The following is a 20,160-nucleotide window of genomic DNA, read 5'->3' as shown; positions in this document are numbered from 1 at the left end:
AAATACTGAAACATTGAACTGTTGGACATGCACATTCAAAAGTTTAGAGAAGGTCACATTAAGTTCACCAGTAAAGGTTATAGTGGATTTTAGGTTCATCCTGAAAGCCGAATATCCCTGACTTTTTGTGAGTAGTATAAACTGCCATTTCCTGAAGAAGTGAGACGCCTCACTCGGTAGCTAAGACAGAGAGCTCAACACACAGGGTGAAAAAAGGAGCTGCAGCAATGTGCAGTACAACAAAAATATGGTGTTTTTTGAAAATTAAACCATGTAAACCTATTTTGGTACAACCTCTAAATACAATTATGAACCTGAAAGTGAGCATAATATAAAAAAGTGCATTAAAAGTGCATTAAAAAGAGTGCAAAAGAGAAGATGGACCTAGCCTCGTGAGACCATCCTGATCTCGCGAGCTCCAGTTTTCTATTCGCAGATCAGTCTGGCTTCTTGAGAGAGAGAACATTTGGAGCCGTTCGCCAAAAGACCGACTAATCAGCATTGATTCTGAGGCTGGTTTAGGTGTGACACAACGAGAAGCAACTGATCAGTCTAAACAACATGTCAGCTTCCACGGATGAGATGAGCGTAGCTATCGGGCAAGTTTTATCCGAATTAGAAAGTATTCCTTCATTGAAAGAAGCGCAAAAAAACTGCACTGGAGGCTTTTCTCTGAGGAAAAGATGTTTTTGCTCTTCTCCAGACTGGTTTCGGCAAGAGTTTGATCTGATTGGTTGACTTGGCCATCTCTATCACCAACATAGGTGGTGATAGACAGATGGTTTATCCAATCAGCTAACCAGTATTTTCGCCCCTTCCCAAAAGTTCTCCAACAGAAAGTTCCCAGATGGATATGCCGAGCAAATGCGAAGCAATCCATCTGGCAGAGTCAGGTTAGGATGGACCCACAACAAATGAATAATCATCCTGGACATAAGCCTAGTTCTTCAGGAAGTGGCAGGTTCTTCTTAATGGAAACTACCTTTTCTGATTTCTCACATGAAAGTCAGTTCCTTGTTCTGAGAGTAGTAAATTAGAGCGAGAATGACACATGCGTTGACTAAGTGACGTCAGTAAGTGTGTTGTTAACCAAGGAGCGAGCTGGGAGGGAGACTAACAGTGCTGCTGTGAGAAGAAAAAGTGAGAGGTAAAAGAGATAGCACAGATGATGTAAACTGGGTTAACAGTTAACAAGCTTCTAAAGACACCGTGACTTGTTGTCAATACAGCAGTTTTCCCATATATATATAATATATATATATATATATATATATATATATATATATATATATATATATATATATATATATATATATATATATATATATATAAATAAATAAATGTGTGTGTCAATAGAGACCATGCATGGTACTGGGCTGCGATCCCCAAATGGCCTACATTATGTGATCCTTATTTCTGTTTTGAAAGAAAACAATGACACATCAAGAGCTGTGGTTTATCTTAACTTCCTTTATTTGGAAGACTTATCAACATGTGGTAATCACATCATGAAACACTAAGATCACAGCACGTACAGCAAAACTATTTTTTTTAGGCAAAGAAAGCAACTCAAGAAAAAGACTGAAGATTTAATTTACATTGTAATCAATTCGCACTACTAGTTTTTATGATAGCTATAACTTTATTACTAAAACAGTACATGTTAAAATCCTAACTCTTGTTGAACTTCATCTGCAGTTTGAGCCACAGGCACAGAGCCGGAGTTTGACCGAAACAACCGGCTGAACATCCGACGAACTTGCCGGAGTCGTCGTCTGAGCTGAGCAGGAATATCTTCATTTCCATGGAGGTAAACCAGAGGGTTGAGAGCACTGTTCAGACACACGAGGCCACGACTTATCTGATGAGCAATGTAGACTCCATTAGACCATTTACGGCACATCTTCTGTTTTTGCAGAACTCTTGACCAGAGGTTGAGGTTCTTCAGTACATGATAGGGGATGTAACAAACAGAGAAGAGAAGAATCACGATGAACAACAACTTCAAGCATCTCTGTTTCAGTACCTTGTCAGTGGTATTTGTGCGGCAGAGAACGACAATCACATGTCCATAGCAGCCCAGTGTGATGAGCAATGGGATACAAAACCCAGTGAATGTCCATCCAAGGCTGTATTTCAGGTAATCATCCACATATATCTTATGGGTAGTATCATAACATTTCCCAGGCTTGTTTCCAAATGTTTTGCTGTAGAACATGCCTGGAAGACTTTGAACGCTCACCAAGAACCAAACCATGACTGAGATCCCCACAGAGTGAGTGACAGTTATTCTTCCCATCACTCTCATTGGATGGACAATACCCAGGTACCTGTACACACTTATACATGTAAGGAACCCGATGCTGCCATATAAATTCAGGTTGAAGCAGAATCGTGTTATCTTGCAGAATGCGTCTCCAAAGATCCACTTGCTCTTCATAAAGTAGTACACCACCAAAAAGGGGAGTGTGAGCAGGTACAGAATATCAGCAAGTCCAAGATTGAGAACAAACACATTAACGATTCCCAGTTTCTTCCATTTCTGCAGCAAAGACTTCAATCCCCATCCATTAGCTAGCAGACCGATGATGAAGACTAGGATGTAAACAGGAGGCAGGAATCTGTGTTCAAAGTCAAAGCTGACGCCAGCACAGAAGGAGTTATTCATTCTGTCTTCTGAAAAGAAATTAGTTCCCCTGTTGGTGATCGGACTTATAAGATGTGTAAAGATAATGTGAACTACTATTTGTTCAAAAAAAGACTTCCGCTTTCAAGCCCTGTGGTGAGATCACAGCTGCAGACAGTGGCGGCTGGTGATCTTTTTTTTTTGGTGGGAGGCAAATAAACACAAAACAGTACTTTGAAACTGGGTAAAACAACCAGCACTACTTTATTTAAACAACTATGTATTTAAGAAGAGCGAGACAATACGATACAAGATTCAAGTTACAAACATAAGAAGATAGTGACTCTGACTGAGTTCTTTTTAACTAGCTATATCCTCCCAGCCACTACCTAAAAGCAGGTTAACTACTTGAACATACATTTTGCTCTCCTTTCCTCCTGGCCAGCAAATTTCTCAGTAACAAGTCTCTTTTCCATGGACAGCATGGCCAGTGCATTCAGCCTCTCCTGGGTCATGGTCTTTCTGAGAAAAGTTTTTATTCTTTTCAAGGTTGAGAAGCACCTCTCAGCTCCAGCTGTGGTCATGGGTGTGGTTATGACATCTTTCATGAGAGTGACAATTTTAGAAAAGACAAGATTATTTTCCATAAACAGCTGGAATAGCTCCACAGCACCACGGCAGGCTTTGAACTCTTCCTTGCTGTAGAGGAGACTGAGCTATGTCTTCACTTCACTGGACTTGGTTGATTATTTTTTTCTCTTGTTACAGACAACATACAGTCCAGAAGCTCATTCGGTATAGTTTTTAACGTTCCCTTAAATACAGTGGCGCTGTCAAGGTGCTCATTCAAAGCTCCATCAAGGGAGGCAACAAAATCCACCAACCCGCGGGTTATCTGAGCTCTCACATCATGGCCAGGTAAAGCCAACTCAAAGGCTCCACAACATTTCACAGTCTATTATTCTGGACAGAATGTCAATTTTTTTTGTCACCTCGTCGTTGTGCCTTCTAATGCCAATCCTGTAGCCTTTATCTAGTTGTTCAGCAATGCTAACTCTGCCAAAAAACGTTAGCTTCATGCTATTATCAGAGAGATGGTTTAGGTCTCTTACCCCCTTTGTTGTCCACAAAACCTCATTAATAATACCTCAACACATTGATACATTTGTGGCGGCCCGCCACACAATCAAGGTTGACTGCCCCATACTGCCATATTTTCACACACACACACACACACACACACACACACACACACACACACACACACACACACACACACACACACACACACACACACACACACACACACACACACACACACTATAACTTCTCCGTGCAGATTAATTAATGCCATTGATTATTCTGCACACTCCAATACAGTAGTGAAGGTGGCAGTATGAGCCTTAAACTTGGTTTGCGATCTGCTAATTAACACACAGAAGAAGTTGCTTTTTCCACACACACCAATCTTTTTGGGTTTTTACTGCATAGAGAAAGTTTTGTCGCCCCTTAAAGAGGTTTTAGCCAGCACCAAAACATCTGATTTTCAGCAGCCAGCCTTCCTCTCATCCACAGCCACTACTGTATATACACATTCGGCTGGTGCTGATTTGACTGGATCTGAATGGGCCGCTGTATAGCGCTGATGGGATCTCCGTTTGCAGAGTTAGACTGTACCAGACTCTCCAGGTGACCATGCTGCTCTGGGGACTGGCGGCGCAGCGAGAAACTGCTGCTGTTGGACGCAGAGCTCTCTGTCCGCGGGAGCGCCGACTGCTGTCTGTTCTGCTCAAAGTCGTGAGTGCTTTAGCAACGTCTCCCGCCGCCTTTTTGGTTAGATTTGCATTCATAACACTATTGTATTATTGTACAAATTAGTCACAACAGTAATAGCAGTTACCTTAGACACTACTAGGGCTGAACGATAAATTGCATTTGCAATAATATCGCGATATGTTAAAACGCGATTTTCTAATCGCAAAGGCTGCGATTTGGTCACATGACTCGCGAGAGCAAATCAGTGCACGCCACAGAGAAAGCATCAACTTGGCACGCTAACTCTACGCCGTACCTTGACCTGAATTCTGTCATTCAAACAACTCTGAGTTGTAGTTTAAAACTTTTACAGCCATTTTAATAAAATGAAGGGTTTTATTCGGGCTTGAGTCCATACATGCAGTTAATGGATACAGGCACGCAGAACTGAAGGCTTGGTTGGCAACGATTAGCGGTTAGCTCTGTTATATATATATATATATATATATATATATATATATATATATATATATATATATATATATACACACACATACATACATACATACATACACATATATACATATATATATATATATACACATATATATATATATATATATATATACATAACATATATATATATATATATATAATATATATAAATATATATTAAAAAAAATATAAATATAAAAATAAATTAAATAATACTTATAAAATATCAAAAAACAGAAAACATAATATATAAATAAATAAATAAATAACCCGGCATTTCACTAAACTTTGTCTATCAATCAGAGACCAGTGTCTCAAACGGGGCTCTCTGTGTGTGGCAGACAGTCTGAGATCTACCGTATCAGCAGAGCAAAAATGTAATACACAGCACACTATAGGGCAGGTGGATATTTATTCTGAAATATTGTGACTTTATTCTTTTTTATTTATAAATTGTTACTCCTATTTTGACTCTCAGAGAACACAGATGGGATGAGTTATATTTTGAATGGGCAGAACGTTTTAAACATTTGCAGAAATATGCTAAAACACATCTGAGCCACATGCACATTTAAAGAGGTTACTTCTCCAACAAAAGACGCAAAATCTGAGGGAAGAGTACATTATGCCTACAAAACATTGAAAAGTCCATAACAGTCAACAACTAGCTAATGGCAACGCGCTGCAGCTACTGGTGCAAGGCTCTGCAGGATTTAATGATTCAACACAGTGTGACAGATAGCTTCACTAGTGCACAGGTCCTGAAGAACACCTCATTGTCATTCTTGGTGCAATACAGACTGAAAGGCATTGTGAGCAGTCTTCGATATTTTGCAGAAATGAAAAACTGTATCATCATCAATAAGTAGTGGAGGAACAAATAAATAATCCATACCATTATAAGGCTTAGTCGCAGAAACCAAGCTGAATAAATGTTAAATCAACGTGAGCATCAAAACTAACTAAATGACTTTTCTCCAGATCTAATGATTGTTGTTGGTCCCCAGTGGACTTCTTTAGCAAGTTTTGTCTTTAAGCTTTTTGAGTGTTATTTATGTATTTATTTTCTGCTCTACCTTTTCCAACAATTTAGACACAGATATGGTAATTAAAATGGATCAATATGAGGTGAGATTGCATTTTTAATTTTATTAAAAAAAAACTGTCAAATATGTGCACCTAAGTCTTCCACAAACCTAGGGAAAACTAGGGTGATATGAGGACTCACACACAGCTGGCCTGGTCACAACTCTGGCCTACTCTGATGCTCGAAATAAGTCCTCCCTCTTCCAAATTTGGTTGTGTATTAGGCCTGCATGATATTGGAAACAAACTGACATTGCAATTTTTTTCCCCTACAATATATATTGCGATATGAAAAAAGAAAAGATGACATACATAGCTCTATTTGGAAATAATAAATCATTCTCGACTACTGAAGTCATTTTGTAAGAGAGTGCATCTACATAGAAAATAAAAATGAAAAAAGGAACTTTTCTAATGTCAACCATTCTTTGTTCAACTTCAATGCTTTACAAAACACCAAAACAAGTAAGCGGTGTAACTCTTCTGAAGTGATTTTGGAGACGGAAACTAGATGGTTAAATACACTGGTTGACTGACATGACACCATCGTAATCATATAATACTATCAATCCAGGCTAAAGTGAACGATAGTAATTACGCATGCATGTTGCTTCCTCTTAATTCCAGGTTGTGGTCGACTAGCAGGGCCTGTTTGTTTGATAAATTGATCAACACTGATGGTGATTGGTGGTTTGCTGTGCATGCAGAGCCTGCTTGTCACACACTAGCAACAAACTGTGTATCCAAGAACACTTAAATCAGTGTAAATTACGTTTCATCAGACACAGACTGCTGTTGTAGATTAGTGTTACGTTTCCAGCTTTGCGGCTCCGAACCATAACATTAGTTGGGACCAGTGTTGGGGAAGTTACTTTTAAAAATTAGTGTTTGCTCGTTACTTCTTAAAAAAGTAATCCGTTACATTACTTAGTTAACTTTTTACTTTTCTCGTTACTATCTTTCACCATAAAGCCAATCTCTGGTTTATCAATGAAGTGTCTGAACTACACTGCAGACTGGATTCTCTACTCACAGATTGACGGCTGATTCATTATGAACGAGTCCAGTGTGGGTTGAATGCACATCGGCAGGTCATCGGCGTTACACGGTTAATGTTAGTGTATACTGTGTAATGTCTGTATCGACTTGTAGCGGCCGTCCGTGCATTGTTGTTTTCTGGAAATCCTTGGGTGTTGCAACCGACACAAGTCCATAGCGGTCCGTTGCGTGTATGTATGAGGCTATCTCCACCACATCCATCTGTGAGGTTGTCAGCTTTGCGTCTGCCTGGCTCAGAGCGCCGTCCAGCAAAAAGCCACGAAGCTAAAAATGCTCTCAAAAGTTAGCTTTGGCTGTGCTACCAGCCTCTGTCACGTCCCGTGTGGAGCTTGTGAGCGCGCAGTTGAGAAGGCAGTGTCGCTGTCAAATCTGTCCCTGGGAAAAGTAATGTTGCACCGAATTGAAAAAGGAACTACATTTCATTACCAAATTTTCAGTAGTAGGGCGTTACACTACTTTTTACCCGAAAAAGTAGTTGCGTTACACCCAACACTGGTTGGGATAGACACCTTGTTTCCTTAGGCTAACTATGTTAGCTTTAGCCTGGCTGGTAGTGGTTTTCTGCGGTGAAAAATGACCGGGAGACGTCATGATAACGCTGCAATAATCGGGTAATTTAGGTTTGTCTTTGCAGCGAACATAAAACTAACATAAGACTACTGTAGCTTCACTACTCATGGAAAAGCATGTACATGCAGTGCCGCTCATGGTGCTTTTCTACACACAGAGAGCCTCACTTCCCATAACAAACACAGTCGGACTAACATTAGGTCACATACACACGCTGCCCACATGGCTACCTGTCTTAAAGGGGAAGGCTCGGCCAGTAACAGTCATGTAAAAGGAGAACGGTGAAAGTTTACTTTTCTATCAAGAAGCAAAAAAGCGTCAATATCACAAAGTCCTCGCGCATGCACACATTGCGATGTGGAAGCTGAAACAAAATATCGTGCAGCCCTATTGTGTATTACAACTGCAGTACGATGTAGTGGATGAAATTCTAAATACAACATTTTGTAGCCTATGGACTTATATTTTTTGCAAATCTTTACATCAGAATTTTAAAACGAGCAAAGGCGGTAACAGAGGCATCCTTTTTGTGTAAGAGAAATAATGGCTATGTTTCAATTTCTTCTACACGCACCTTTAAAATGGAAGCTGATTCTGAGACAGCACTATACATTTTATTCTGAAACAATAACTTACACAACTTCAACAATACCTCATTTACCAAATGTCAATATTGAACTAAGGGTCCCACACTCTCACACAAGCACACTTACCTTGCAAATAAAACATAATGTCATTCAAAATAACATAATAGGATGCAGGTCTGAGTCGTGGCTTGGGAGTGTGGTGGCCGACAACAATGGCTGCTTCACCTGCTAGTGCAGCAAGCGACCAAAATAAACACACATTCAATATTGGCTGGTACTCACAAATCCATGGCATGTCTGAAGCATGGGCAGAGGAAAGCTGCAGAATGGGAGAGGATGGCAGCAACAGTTCAGACCGAAGCTGCAGCAGGCGGGAGACCTCTACTCCTCAAAGGGTCCAAGGAGAGTTTTATGGTCCGCTTTATCTAAGGAGTACAAACTTTCTCCTCAGTCACTTCAGTCAACCAAAAGCTCATGTGCTAGAGTTAGTTTTATGTTTAGCTTAGCTAACACCACGACCAAATGTCAAATGTAACTACTGGTGAGTACATCTACTTAAGTAATGTACTTAATGTACTTTGTTTGAGAAGTGTGTGTGGGGCCCCCCCACACACACTTCTCAAACAAAGTACAAAACAGGGGGTCCTATGTCAGAAAAATGTTTGATTTGAATCCAAATTCCTGCATTTCTACATACATTCAGGGACTATGATGATACAAAATCCAGGAAATAATTAAGTATAACTTTTGCAAGAAAGAATAGTACTAAACTATGTATAAGGAAAAACATGTCTTACTTTCTTTATTGTTTATTATAGGGGCGATCGCCAAGTAAAACATTTTCACAATTTGAAAGGGGGGGGGGGTTCTTGAAAAGTGGGGGGGACATGACCCCCCTGTCCCCAGTGGAAATTACATCCTAGGGGCTACTATACTTCTACTGTACTACATTTTGGAGGCAAATATTGTGCTTTTTACCTCACTACATTTATTTCACAGGTTTAGATACTTAAAACAAATAAATAAATAAATAAATAAATAATGATATATCATTAAAGCTTAAATTCAAATGTCGGTATTTTCAACCTTGACCCTATGTTTCTATGGCTTTTCAATGGAAGTGACTAAGTTAATGTGAATAAGAAAGAATGCAGGACTTTTACTTGTAACAAATTATTTTTACGCTATAGCATTGGTACTTTTACCAGTAAAAGAACGGAGTACTTCTTCCACCACTGGCTAACACACCTATAATACATGCATGTAACACACAACAGGCTGCTGCCCATAGCCGCTGCCACACTACGCTAACGTCGCTAGCATGCTAACGCGCTAATTAACATACATTTATTCAAACCACATCGAATTTGTATAGTATTAAAAATGCACACATGTATTTACCTTTCGTATATTGCAACAAGTTACCAACCAGGTGGTTTTAACTCTGCGCTGACCGAAGTGAGCAACATTTTTAGTAATATTTGCCGACATTAGCGAGGTTTATATGGCTACGTATGATTAGCCTGCGGCTCCAGCCGGCGGCTCCAGCCTGCGCCCTCTGACCTCTACAACCCGCCCCTCTACATTTACAATGACGGGGGATTGGGCTGAATGATTATGACAACAAATACAAAGAAATGTCATGACAGAAAACGTTATAGTGTAAAACCTTAAACCTTGAGATAACCACATTGCTTTTTATGAACTTATTTGAATTAGTATTAGTATAAGTTAGATATTTTACTCAGCCTTAAGTAAACTAATAACTAGTACTACTGTAAGTAGCCTACTAATGCATAGGGCTACTGTATTCAAAATGTTATATTCTTTTAAAAATAGCCTACAAAAGTATTAGCATCAAAATATACCAACATTTGTCAACAACCCATTACCCATGAGCATAAAAAAGCACTGAGTCACCAATCATACCCAAAAAACAATGTATATTTTAAGAATGTGGATAAATACTGAATCTGAAAATCCTATTTGGAACAAAAATAAAATCAATAGGGAATGATCTACACCTTGGTGACAGATACAACAATCAATTGTTAACATTTTAATTCACATGGACACCACACAAAACTGAAATCCCCCCAATAATTAACTGTAAGTAAGGTAATTCAACGTTCCTTTAATTAATAGAGCATGAAAGAATGATTATGTTTATACAAAAACAATTAACATAAAAATACAAGAATACAAAAACAATAATAATAATAAAAAAAGTCCTTCTAAACTGCATAACACAGAGATCTTCAACAGGGGGTCCTGGGCCCCCAGGGGGTCCTTAGAATTACTGCAAGGGGGCCACCAACTTTTTGTGAATTGTTTTTTAAAGTTTTTTTTCCAAAATTAAAATGTCTTAACATTAATCTAACATGTTATTAGCAAATATAAATCACCCTTTTTGTGAAAACATTGAACACTGATTATAGGCTTACTGGCCCAAGTCAATCCTAAGGATTCACTGTGCCACATGTATTTTATTTCATGTATATGTAAAAGAATCATGCCAACAATTATTTAATAGCTTGGTATTCTATGCACTAAACATGTATGTTTAAATGCTTTAGGCCACCCACATGTAATTGTAAGCCCAGTTTAATATGCAACTTTTATACTGAATTTTATACAATATTTGTAGTAGGGGTCCCTTCTCCGTTTCTCTCTCAGTTAATGGGTCCTTGGCCTAAAAAACGTTGGAGACCCCTGGCATAGCACAAATATAAACGTAATATAGATGTGGCAATAGAAAGAAAATAATGACATACAGAAAAATGTTTTAACATGTTCTATAACTTCCATCTGTGATTTGTGCCATAGGCACACCAGCAGAGTTTGTTGGAGGCGGACAGCTGACCATCCGACGAGCTTGCTGGAGCAGCTGTCTGAGCTGAGCAGGAATATCTTCATTTCCATGGAGGTAAACCAGAGGGTTGAGAACACTGTTCAGACACACAAGGCCACGACTTATCTGATGAGCAATGTAGACTCCATTCGACCATTCACGGCATATCTTCTTTTTTAGCAGAACTCTTGACCAGAGGTTGAGGTTCTTCAGTACATGATAGGGGATGTAACAAACAGAGAAGAGAAGAATCACGATGAACAATAACTTCAAGCTTCTCTGTTTCAGTACCTTGTCAGTGGTATTTGTGCGGCAGAGAACGACAATCACATGTCCATAGCAGCCCAGTGTAATGAGCAATGGGATACAAAATGCAGTGAATGTCCATCCAAGGCTGTATTTAATGTAATCATCCACATAGATGTCAGAGGTGGTATCGAAGCATTGCTCAGTGTTATTTCCAAATGTTTTGCTGTAGAACATGTCTGGAAGACTTTGAACGCTGACTAAAAACAAAACCATGACTGTGATCCCCACAGAGTGAGTCAGAGTTAATCTTCCCATCACTCTCACTGGATGGACAATAGCCAGGTACCTGTACACACTTATACAAGTAAGAAACCCGATACTGCCATATAAATTCAGGTTGAAGCAGAATCTTGTTATCTTGCAGAATGTGTCTCCAAAGATCCATTTACTATTTAAAACATAGTACACCATCAACAATGGGAGTGTGAGCAGGTACAGAATATCAGCAAGTCCGAGATTGAGAACAAAAACATTGATGATCTTTAGTTTCTTCCAGTTGTGCAGCAAAGACTTTAATCCCCATCCATTAGCTACTAGACCGATGATGAAGACTAAGATGTAAACAGGAGGCAGGAATTGGCCTGTAAACTCAAAGTTGATGCAATGAAAAGAGTTGTTCTTCATTCTGTCTTCCTAAAAGCAGCAAATACTTTGAAGCAAGTACGCTATGGTGCAGAGAATGGTTAAAGTGAATGAGGAAATATGTCTTTAGAGGTCATTTCCTGTCAAATTTGCATTAATTTTAGAATCTTATCACCTACTCATCTTACCAAGATGAGTTGGTGCAATGTTGAAATGCAATGACAAAATGGTAAGGTGCCCAAAAGGAACTGGGGCAATTTATTTTTTTAAATAGCTTCCTGTAGGAGTTCCGTTATTCTCAGAATCTTATCATGATTCACGATTAAACTGAACATTTAAATGTGGTCTTCCAAGACGGGTAATGATAAAATTAAAATTAAAAATTAAAACTAGTTTGTTAATGGAGCTTAGCGTAAATTCTTGCAGGAAGACTTCTAAACCTAATCACTTTTCTCTCTCTTCTAATCTGAACAGCTGTTAGAGGCGTTCACTTTCATGTTAACCAATGAGAAGCGGCCTTGAATTTCACGAGCCATCACAGAATGCCATCCCTGTTTTGAACCTGTCTCTCTCTGCTGCTCAGTTGTCATTTCAGGCTAAGAGCACAACCCTCCTCCTCCCCTTTCTCCTCTGGTCTTCATTTTGCACGGCTCCTGGTTCCTCCTCCGCCAGGCACTGCCGTCGGCTCCTCGGTTCGGTCTTCGGGCTCCTCACACCACCATCAGTGTCTAGAGTCCATCGGGGGATCATCTTCAGGCCTTCTACCCCTCTTAAAAATATCATTTCATAATGATGGAGTCTAATCTGCAAAGAATGTACATTTCATATCATGCATGCGTACAATAAATCTTTGCATTTCTGCATCAAAGTCTCTCCTGATTGAAATACAAGTGGGACTGAACCTAACCATTAAAAAGTAGTGTTGACATTTCACTTATCATATGGTGCTATTAACCAGTACCACAACAGAATTAATTTGGTATGTTCCTGTACTGTCTTGTTGTATTTAACTCATCTCAAGACATTTTCTTTAAGACTAGTCTTCCTTTCAAGTGATATTGTAAGTTGTTGCACGTTTTATGGTTTATCTCTAAATGAAATAAATGGGATGGACCGATGCCAGTATCGGGAATCGGTCCAATGCCGTGTGCATGGAAGAAGAGTAGTTCCAGCCGTTTAGAGATTTTTTGGCTGTAAATATAACAGTGGCTCTTACCCAATACATAGTCAGTATCGACGACAATTCCTACCTGTGAAATAAGACAAATCGGTCAGTTTTTTTGTGGCCTAATTAGATCAGAAATCTTCAGATTCAACATTCAGATATGGCTCCCCATCCTGTCACATTCAGGTTTGTTGGAAGATATCACCCTGATAAACTTGTCATCTAGTGCCATCATCAGGACAAATCTTTTATTTGTTCACTTTGGTTTATGACAAAACCAATAGTGACATTCCTGTCATCCTCAGATGCAGTTTGTGTTAACACTAAACTAAGATGTGCAAGCATTTAGCTCAAAGCACAGCTGTGCCTAAAAGTGTAGCCTCACAGAGATGAACCAGGATGGCTGTAGACTCTTTGTCTTGTTACATTTGGTGTAACTCTTGTTTATGGTATCTTATCTTTTCCTGATTTGTCATCACTATCATTACATTTGTTGTACAATACTGTTTTCCTCAAACCATGATTTATCAAGTAAGTAAGATCACTGTAGTTGGAGGGATTTTGCACAACTATGCTGATAGCTCTTAATCTGTGTTGTTTTCACATTATGCTTAATCATACCAATATTGACACATGAATCTGACGCTATTCTTTTCGTTATTCTTCCTTTGCTACCCTTTGATGTGCAGTTGCAGTCAGTGAAGCTCATACGGTTTGCATTTTTACACTGTTTATTTTTACACGTTCACACTATGAACTTCCTGTTTCAATCCAAAGAAATCATGCATAGCACTGAGCCCCCGATCACAAAACACGGTCCTGTTCTCTCAGCAAACCTTTCTGAAAGTGAACCGTGACATTTTCAAATTATAATAATAATGAATTCATTTCTTCTTTTAATCTGAGCCTTTTTGAGCCTGTTAATAGCAATATGACCATAACATAGATAAAAACCTTGACCCAGAACAAGATGATGCAATACAATAATTCAATTTCATTCACATATTAGACAATTCGACCAGTGGAACTTGACTAGGGGTGAGACACATGAAAGCTTTACGAGCTTGCTGCAGTCGTCGTCTGAGCTGAGCAGGAGTATCTTCATTTCCATGGAGGTAAACCAGAGGGTTGAGAGCACTGTTCAGACACACAAGGCCCCGACTTATCTGATGAGCAATGTAGACTCCATTAAACCATTCACGGCATATCTTCTGATTTTGCAGAACTCTTGACCAGAGGTTGAGGTTCTTCAGTACATGATAGGGGATGTAACAAACAGAGAAGAGAAGAATCACGATGAACAACAACTTCAAGCATCTCTGTTTCAGTACCTTGTCAGTGGTATTTGTGCGGCAGAGAACGACAATCAAATGTCCATAGCAGCCCAATGTGATGAGCAATGGGATACAAAACGCAGTGAATGTCCATCCAAGGCTGTATTTCAGGTAATCATCCACATATGTCTTATGGGTAGTATCATAACATTTCCCAGGCTTGTTTCCAAATGTTTTGCTGTAGAACATGCCTGGAAGACTTTGAACGCTCACCAAGAACCAAACCATGACTGAGATCCCCACAGAGTGAGTGACCGTTATTCTTCCCATCACTCTCATTGGATGGACAATAGCCAGGTACCTGTACACACTTATACATGTAAGGAACCCAATGCTGCCATATAAATTCAGGTTGAAGCAGAATCTTGTTATCTTGCAGAATGCGTCTCCAAAGATCCACTTGCTCTCCATAAAGTAGTACACCACCAAAAAGGGGAGTGTGAGCAGGTACAGAATATCAGCAAGTCCGAGGTTGAGAACAAACACATTAATGATGCCTAGTTTCTTCCAATTCTGCAGCAAAGACTTCAATCCCCATCCATTAGCTAGCAGACCGATGATGAAGACTAAGATGTAAACAGGAGGCAGGAATCTGCCTGTAAAGTCAAATCTGATACCTTGACAAGATGTGTTTGCCATTGTCTTCTGGACAGATAGTACAGTTCCTTCTCTTGCTGGGTGTGAGATAGAATAGATAGAAACAGAATCAAAACATCTGTGGTTCAGAGAACACTTCCTGTTCTATGCCTCAGCCTTGACATACATTTAAATTCGTGCACGTGCTGGTATCCAGGAAACAATACCTCTGATGCCTCTGACAAGACCTTATGAGAAATAGAATCTAAATGTTTAGTTCTATTTAGTAACCTATGCCTATTATATTTCTGTGTCATGAAGCCCTAAGAAGTAGCCAGCTTGTAGTTATTCAGATAAATGATATCAAGATAAAGAGGTTTTTACAGAAATAAAATAAAATGTTTACACTTTGCAGTTTGTGTATTAGAGACACGCTTTTTGCTTGCGGGTAACCTAATACAATAACAAGAGGTGTCAGATTTCTTTCTCTACAAACATTATTTGGTTAGAAACTGTAAGGTTTGCCCCATCCTATGGTAAGGTACTTGATGTTGCAGCTGCTCAACAGTGAGCTGATGGTATCTTGGTACCGTATGTTATCGGTAATATTACAGGGACTGTTTATTATAATCATATTGTAATATCCTATTGTAAAAAAAATAAAGCTATTGCAATGCCCTCATTTTTTTATTTTTTTTATTTATCCTTTATTTAACCAGGAGAAGCCCATTGAGATTAAAAATCTCTTTTGCAAGGGAGACCTGGCCAAGATAGGCAGCTGAATTACATCACATCATTACATACGTACAAAGACACAAAAAAACATGAAAATAAAGACAAATAAATTAATAGAAACAGTTTGAAAGCCAATTATTCACTTACAATGAAATCTCAATTAAAAACATTGACATGTGAGGGAGTTCAACTCAAAACACCTCATTCTTAACTTAAAAATACTCAAAGGAATCAATTTACTAAGTTTTAAGTTGTTCTGCAGCAAATTCCATGTAAAGGGAGCAGAATAAACAAAGGCCTTTTTACCCAGCTCAGTACTGACATATGGGACAGAAAGCAAGACAACAGCCTGAGAACGGAGAGAATAATGACCAGCACTTTTTTTCATAAGAAGTGAACATAAATAGGATGGAAGCACACCAAGAATAGCCTTATATATAAATGTGTACCAATGACAAAGCCTCCGTGTGGCCAGAGCAGACCACCCTACACGAGAGTACAGCTCACAGTGGTGGGTGCGAGCTTTACAATTAGTAATAAATCTCAGCGATGCATGATAGGCTGCGTCAATCATATGAAGGCATTGAACAGATGAATGCATATATAATATATCACCATAGTCCAGCACAGATAAAAAAGTGGATGCCACTAACCGTTTTTTAACATTAAAAGAAAAGCACAGCTCATCTCCAGCAGTAGATTATTTTGTCCACAGGATGTCTCATCTGGAGTGACTGGGGCCAGAGCTGGCGATTGCTATAGGCGACCTAGGCGATTGCCTAGGGCGTCAAAAGTGTTGGGGACGCCGTGTCGCCCTTAGGTCTACTTCCCATTAATAATAGAATTATGAATGACAAGCGAAATAAAACGTGTTTATTAAACATGATCATCCTAGGGCGCCCCCTCAGTCACACGTTTACTTGTCAACCTTTCATTACGCGACGTTTCCAGTCTATAGGTCAGACTCAAACACACGGAGCTCTGAAGCAGACCTGTCCACTCTGGCTGTAAAAACAGAGACGAGCAGCGGCACAGACACGGAGCTGCTGCAGCGCGCCTTCCCTGGTCTGTGCAGCTTCAGGTTTATAATGGACGCGCTCTGCTGTGGGCATGCTGCGGCAGATGTGTCCCTATTTCTGCGTAGTTTTGTGTTTCCACCTCCAATGTAGAGCAGCGTAGCTTACAACCACTTCCCTAAATCTCTGTCTAGAAACCAGAGACCGTCCAAAACGGGGCTCTGTGTCTGGCAGCAGGTCTGAGATCTACCGTATCAGCAGAGCAATCACGTATTGCACAGCAGATACTATGGTGCAGGTAGAATTATTTTCTGAAATATATTGATTTTTTTTTTTTTTTTTTTTTTTTTTTTTTTTTTTTTTTTTTTCAACTACTTCAAACCATCAGTGAGAACACAGATGAGATATACTGTATTTTGAATTGCACAAAGTTTTGAACCTGAGCAGAAATCTTGCTCAAACACATCTGAAATATTACAGTCCAGGGGTTTATTAATTCATTAAAATGAATTCATGTATCATTCAGGTGAATCATTTTAATATGCACATTTAAGGTGGTTACTTCCTCAACAAAAGAAGCAAAAGTGGGAAGAGTAAATGATGCCTAGGCTACATGTGTGCTGACTCAGATATAATTAGAAACATCGATCCAAAGGAGAATAAATAGATGAAAGCAATACAGAATGCCTGAGAGCCATACTGCAAAATATTCCATTATGTTTTTAAATTTGGATTGTAATCTATGTTTCCCTTTAGATAAAGATATTTCCAGCATAAATTGATTCAGAAAAAGGTTTAAAAAAAAAATGCATAAATATTCACCAGAATGCAGGAAATGAAGTATTTAATGCTCAAAATTTTCAGACCACCCCCATCATAAGTCACCATGCACACAAATCTGGAAACAAAAAACTGGCCTTTGGGTTGCCAGACCAATTATGATTAGACCAAATATTGGTGCCATCTAACATACATGGAAGCTAGAAACTAAAATGAACATACATTGCTACTCTATTGTTGACACACCGCTGTGGAGATCTGGTAATGCAAGACTGGGGGGGAGGGGGGCGCAAAACTCAATCTCGCCTAGGGCAACCAAAGGGCTAGACCCGGCCCTGACTGGGGCACAGTGCATGCTTATGTGCAGAATTGTACAGACATCATAACAAAAAGCCATTAATAGTAATACTAGTCATTCATTTGGCTTAATATGTTTTATGGTATACCCAAAAATGACTTCTGTGGTGCGGTGCATTTCTGTAAGCATAACATTTAACAGCTCTTATTAATGAATCAAGTGAAATGTTGGGAACAGCTTGACTATAGAAATCTGTGAATACTATAATATGAAAAAATATAAATCAAAAAACACAAAAATCATTGAGAGCAAAAAATGCAAGACATATGTAAGGTATTGAGACATGTTTCACTACACATAAGAGACATCCGTCCAGAATTATTTACAACAAAACAGAAAATAAAGAAAGAAGTGCAATGTCGCAAGACTACAAACACAAAAACAAAACTGTACAAGCAAAGAGTTGCACTGCATCACGTCAGAAAACATTATCTGTCAACACAAGGGTTGGAGTCATTCTGTGGCAGAACTTTCTATCAAACAAACACATTTTTAAGACATTGACATTCACTCTTAAAGGAATACGCCACCGTTTGTTGAAATTGGGTTATTCACCGTCTCCTCTATATTTATATAGGTGGGCAAATGCATTTTTGTCTCAGTGCATGCATTGCCTTAGTCCGGTGGTGCCGGGCTAGCTTAGCTTAGCGTAATGAATGGAATCCTTTGTGGCCGTGTAGCATGTCGTGAGTAAAAGTGACCCAACAACTACAAAAACGAAACCTAATTACTTCTTGTGGCCTGTGTTCTCACAATGAGTAAAAATAGCAACGCACATTGAAGAATAGGCGATTTTGTAGGCTGATATTTACTATATTGTGTGGAAGCACAGCCGAAGCACTGCTACTCGGGCACAGAGATATCGGCAGCCTGCGGGGCTCCACGGGCTTTCGACATACATTGCGTATATTTACACTTTGAATTTCATCATGGCATTTATATAACACATGCTCTATGGTCTTACAAAGCTTACGTTTTTGACCGATTTCAGTTTAATCAATTTTTGTGAATTGGAGAGGTCTCGATAGGAGGAAGCTAGCTATAGCCATTGACATATATATAATGGACCACCGGATCCCGTTGCTCTGGACGGAGACCAGTGAAGGCTATTAGAAGCACTTTTCCGGTGATCGCTAGCTTTACTGCGCAGTCTCCAAATGAGAGAGACAACGTAAATGTGACGTGAGCAACCTGTCTGAAAGTTGTAAGTCTTCTGGTAGCTGTGCCAAGAGAAATCTCAATCATTCCCAATCTTACAGAGACGGAGAGCGTAGGTATATGTAAGGAGATAACATAAGCACAGGCTAATTATTGCTAACTAAAATGCTAGTGAACATCAGTAATTAAACCTAAACAGCTCATGTAAGTCCAAACTGCCTGCGAGCTTCTCCTGTACTATACGGTAATTCCTCTACTATGCGACAGTAAGTCGCTTGGTTATGACACAATCGTTAGCCTATTTTTACAAAAACGTCTGCTACGGAGCCATAACGTGAGGTACAAGGTAATGGAGCCTTTATACATTGTCGTGTTTCTTTAGAAATGAACAATGGACAAACAGAGTCTTTAAACGCTTCAGATGTAAAGTTATTCGCTGTCAAAGTGACGTCAAAATGAATGGCAGTCAATGGAATGCTAACGGCGGGTGATCACTTGTTAGCATCAAAATGGCGCCATAGGAGCTACGCATTACAGACGCTCGCTTACCCCCTTGGCTATAGCTCTGTTTGCCATTCATTCTAATGGGGAAACATTGCGGCTAGACTTTTGACATACATTGCGTATATTTACACTTTGAATTTCGTCATGCCATTTATATAACACATACTCTATGGTCTTAACAAGCTAACGCGTTTGATCGATTTCACTTTAATCCATTTTTGTGAAGTAGAGAAGTCTCGTCAGGGCAGCGGCATTTCGGTAAAACAGTAACCGAGAAAGGGTGACTTTGCGCCGGCCGCAGAGCCCCGTGGGCTGCCGATATCTCTGTGCCCGAGGAGCAGTGCTTCGGCTGTAGTCTACTTCCACCCAATATAGTCCCAAGTCAATATCTGCCTAGGAAATCATCTAGTCTTAATCTGCATGGCTATTTTTACTCGTTGTGAGAACGCAGGCCACAAGAAGTAATTAGGTTTCGTTTTTGTTGTTGTTGGGTCACTTTTACTCACGACATGCTACACGGCCACAAAGGATTCCATTCATTACACTTAGCTAAGCTAGCCAGGCACCACTGGACTAAGACAATGCATGCACTGAGACAAAAATGCGTTTGCCCA

General features: G+C 39.5%; 4 protein-coding genes across 5 annotated transcripts in view; all 4 read right to left on the bottom strand.

The window, feature by feature from the left end:
* LOC120559284 (6-phosphofructo-2-kinase/fructose-2,6-bisphosphatase-like) overlaps positions 1 to 9,715 on the bottom strand; it is a 43,706-nt gene extending 33,991 nt beyond the window's left edge. The window contains exons 1-2 of one of the 2 annotated variants that reach the window (XM_039800905.1): positions 9,580 to 9,715; positions 8,461 to 8,617 (exon numbers count right to left, since the gene is read on the bottom strand). In XM_039800905.1, coding sequence (XP_039656839.1) covers positions 8,461 to 8,473 — 13 coding nt within the window. In that variant the 5' untranslated portion in view covers positions 8,474 to 8,617; positions 9,580 to 9,715. The remainder of the gene's footprint in view (positions 1 to 8,460; positions 8,618 to 9,579) is intronic. The other variant, XM_039800904.1, reaches the window with a different exon arrangement.
* Positions 1,437 to 2,687, bottom strand: LOC120559288 (P2Y purinoceptor 1-like). The gene has a single exon (XM_039800909.1). It carries the CDS (start codon positions 2,666 to 2,668, stop codon positions 1,664 to 1,666), a length of 1,005 nt encoding a protein of 334 aa, XP_039656843.1. The 5' UTR covers positions 2,669 to 2,687; the 3' UTR covers positions 1,437 to 1,663.
* A 969-nt stretch (positions 9,716 to 10,684) lies between the features above and the next one.
* On the bottom strand, positions 10,685 to 13,730 carry LOC120559290 (P2Y purinoceptor 1-like). Its single transcript, XM_039800912.1, has 2 exons — positions 13,137 to 13,730; positions 10,685 to 12,724 (listed from the first exon to the last, which is right to left on the bottom strand). The coding sequence occupies exon 2, from the start codon at positions 11,960 to 11,962 to the stop codon at positions 10,964 to 10,966; it is 999 nt and encodes a 332-aa protein (XP_039656846.1). The 5' UTR covers positions 11,963 to 12,724; positions 13,137 to 13,730; the 3' UTR covers positions 10,685 to 10,963.
* Positions 13,731 to 13,798: 68 nt separating this feature from the next.
* LOC120559291 (P2Y purinoceptor 1-like) lies at positions 13,799 to 15,090 on the bottom strand. Its single transcript, XM_039800913.1, has one exon. The coding sequence runs from the start codon at positions 15,056 to 15,058 to the stop codon at positions 14,084 to 14,086; it is 975 nt and encodes a 324-aa protein (XP_039656847.1). The 5' UTR covers positions 15,059 to 15,090; the 3' UTR covers positions 13,799 to 14,083.
* Between the last annotated feature and the right edge of the window lie 5,070 nt (positions 15,091 to 20,160).

The sequence above is a fragment of the Perca fluviatilis genome, chromosome 5, assembly GCF_010015445.1.
Source record: "Perca fluviatilis chromosome 5, GENO_Pfluv_1.0, whole genome shotgun sequence".
Taxonomy (NCBI): domain Eukaryota; kingdom Metazoa; phylum Chordata; class Actinopteri; order Perciformes; family Percidae; genus Perca; species Perca fluviatilis.
This window is presented reverse-complemented; position numbering and strand designations above follow the sequence as displayed.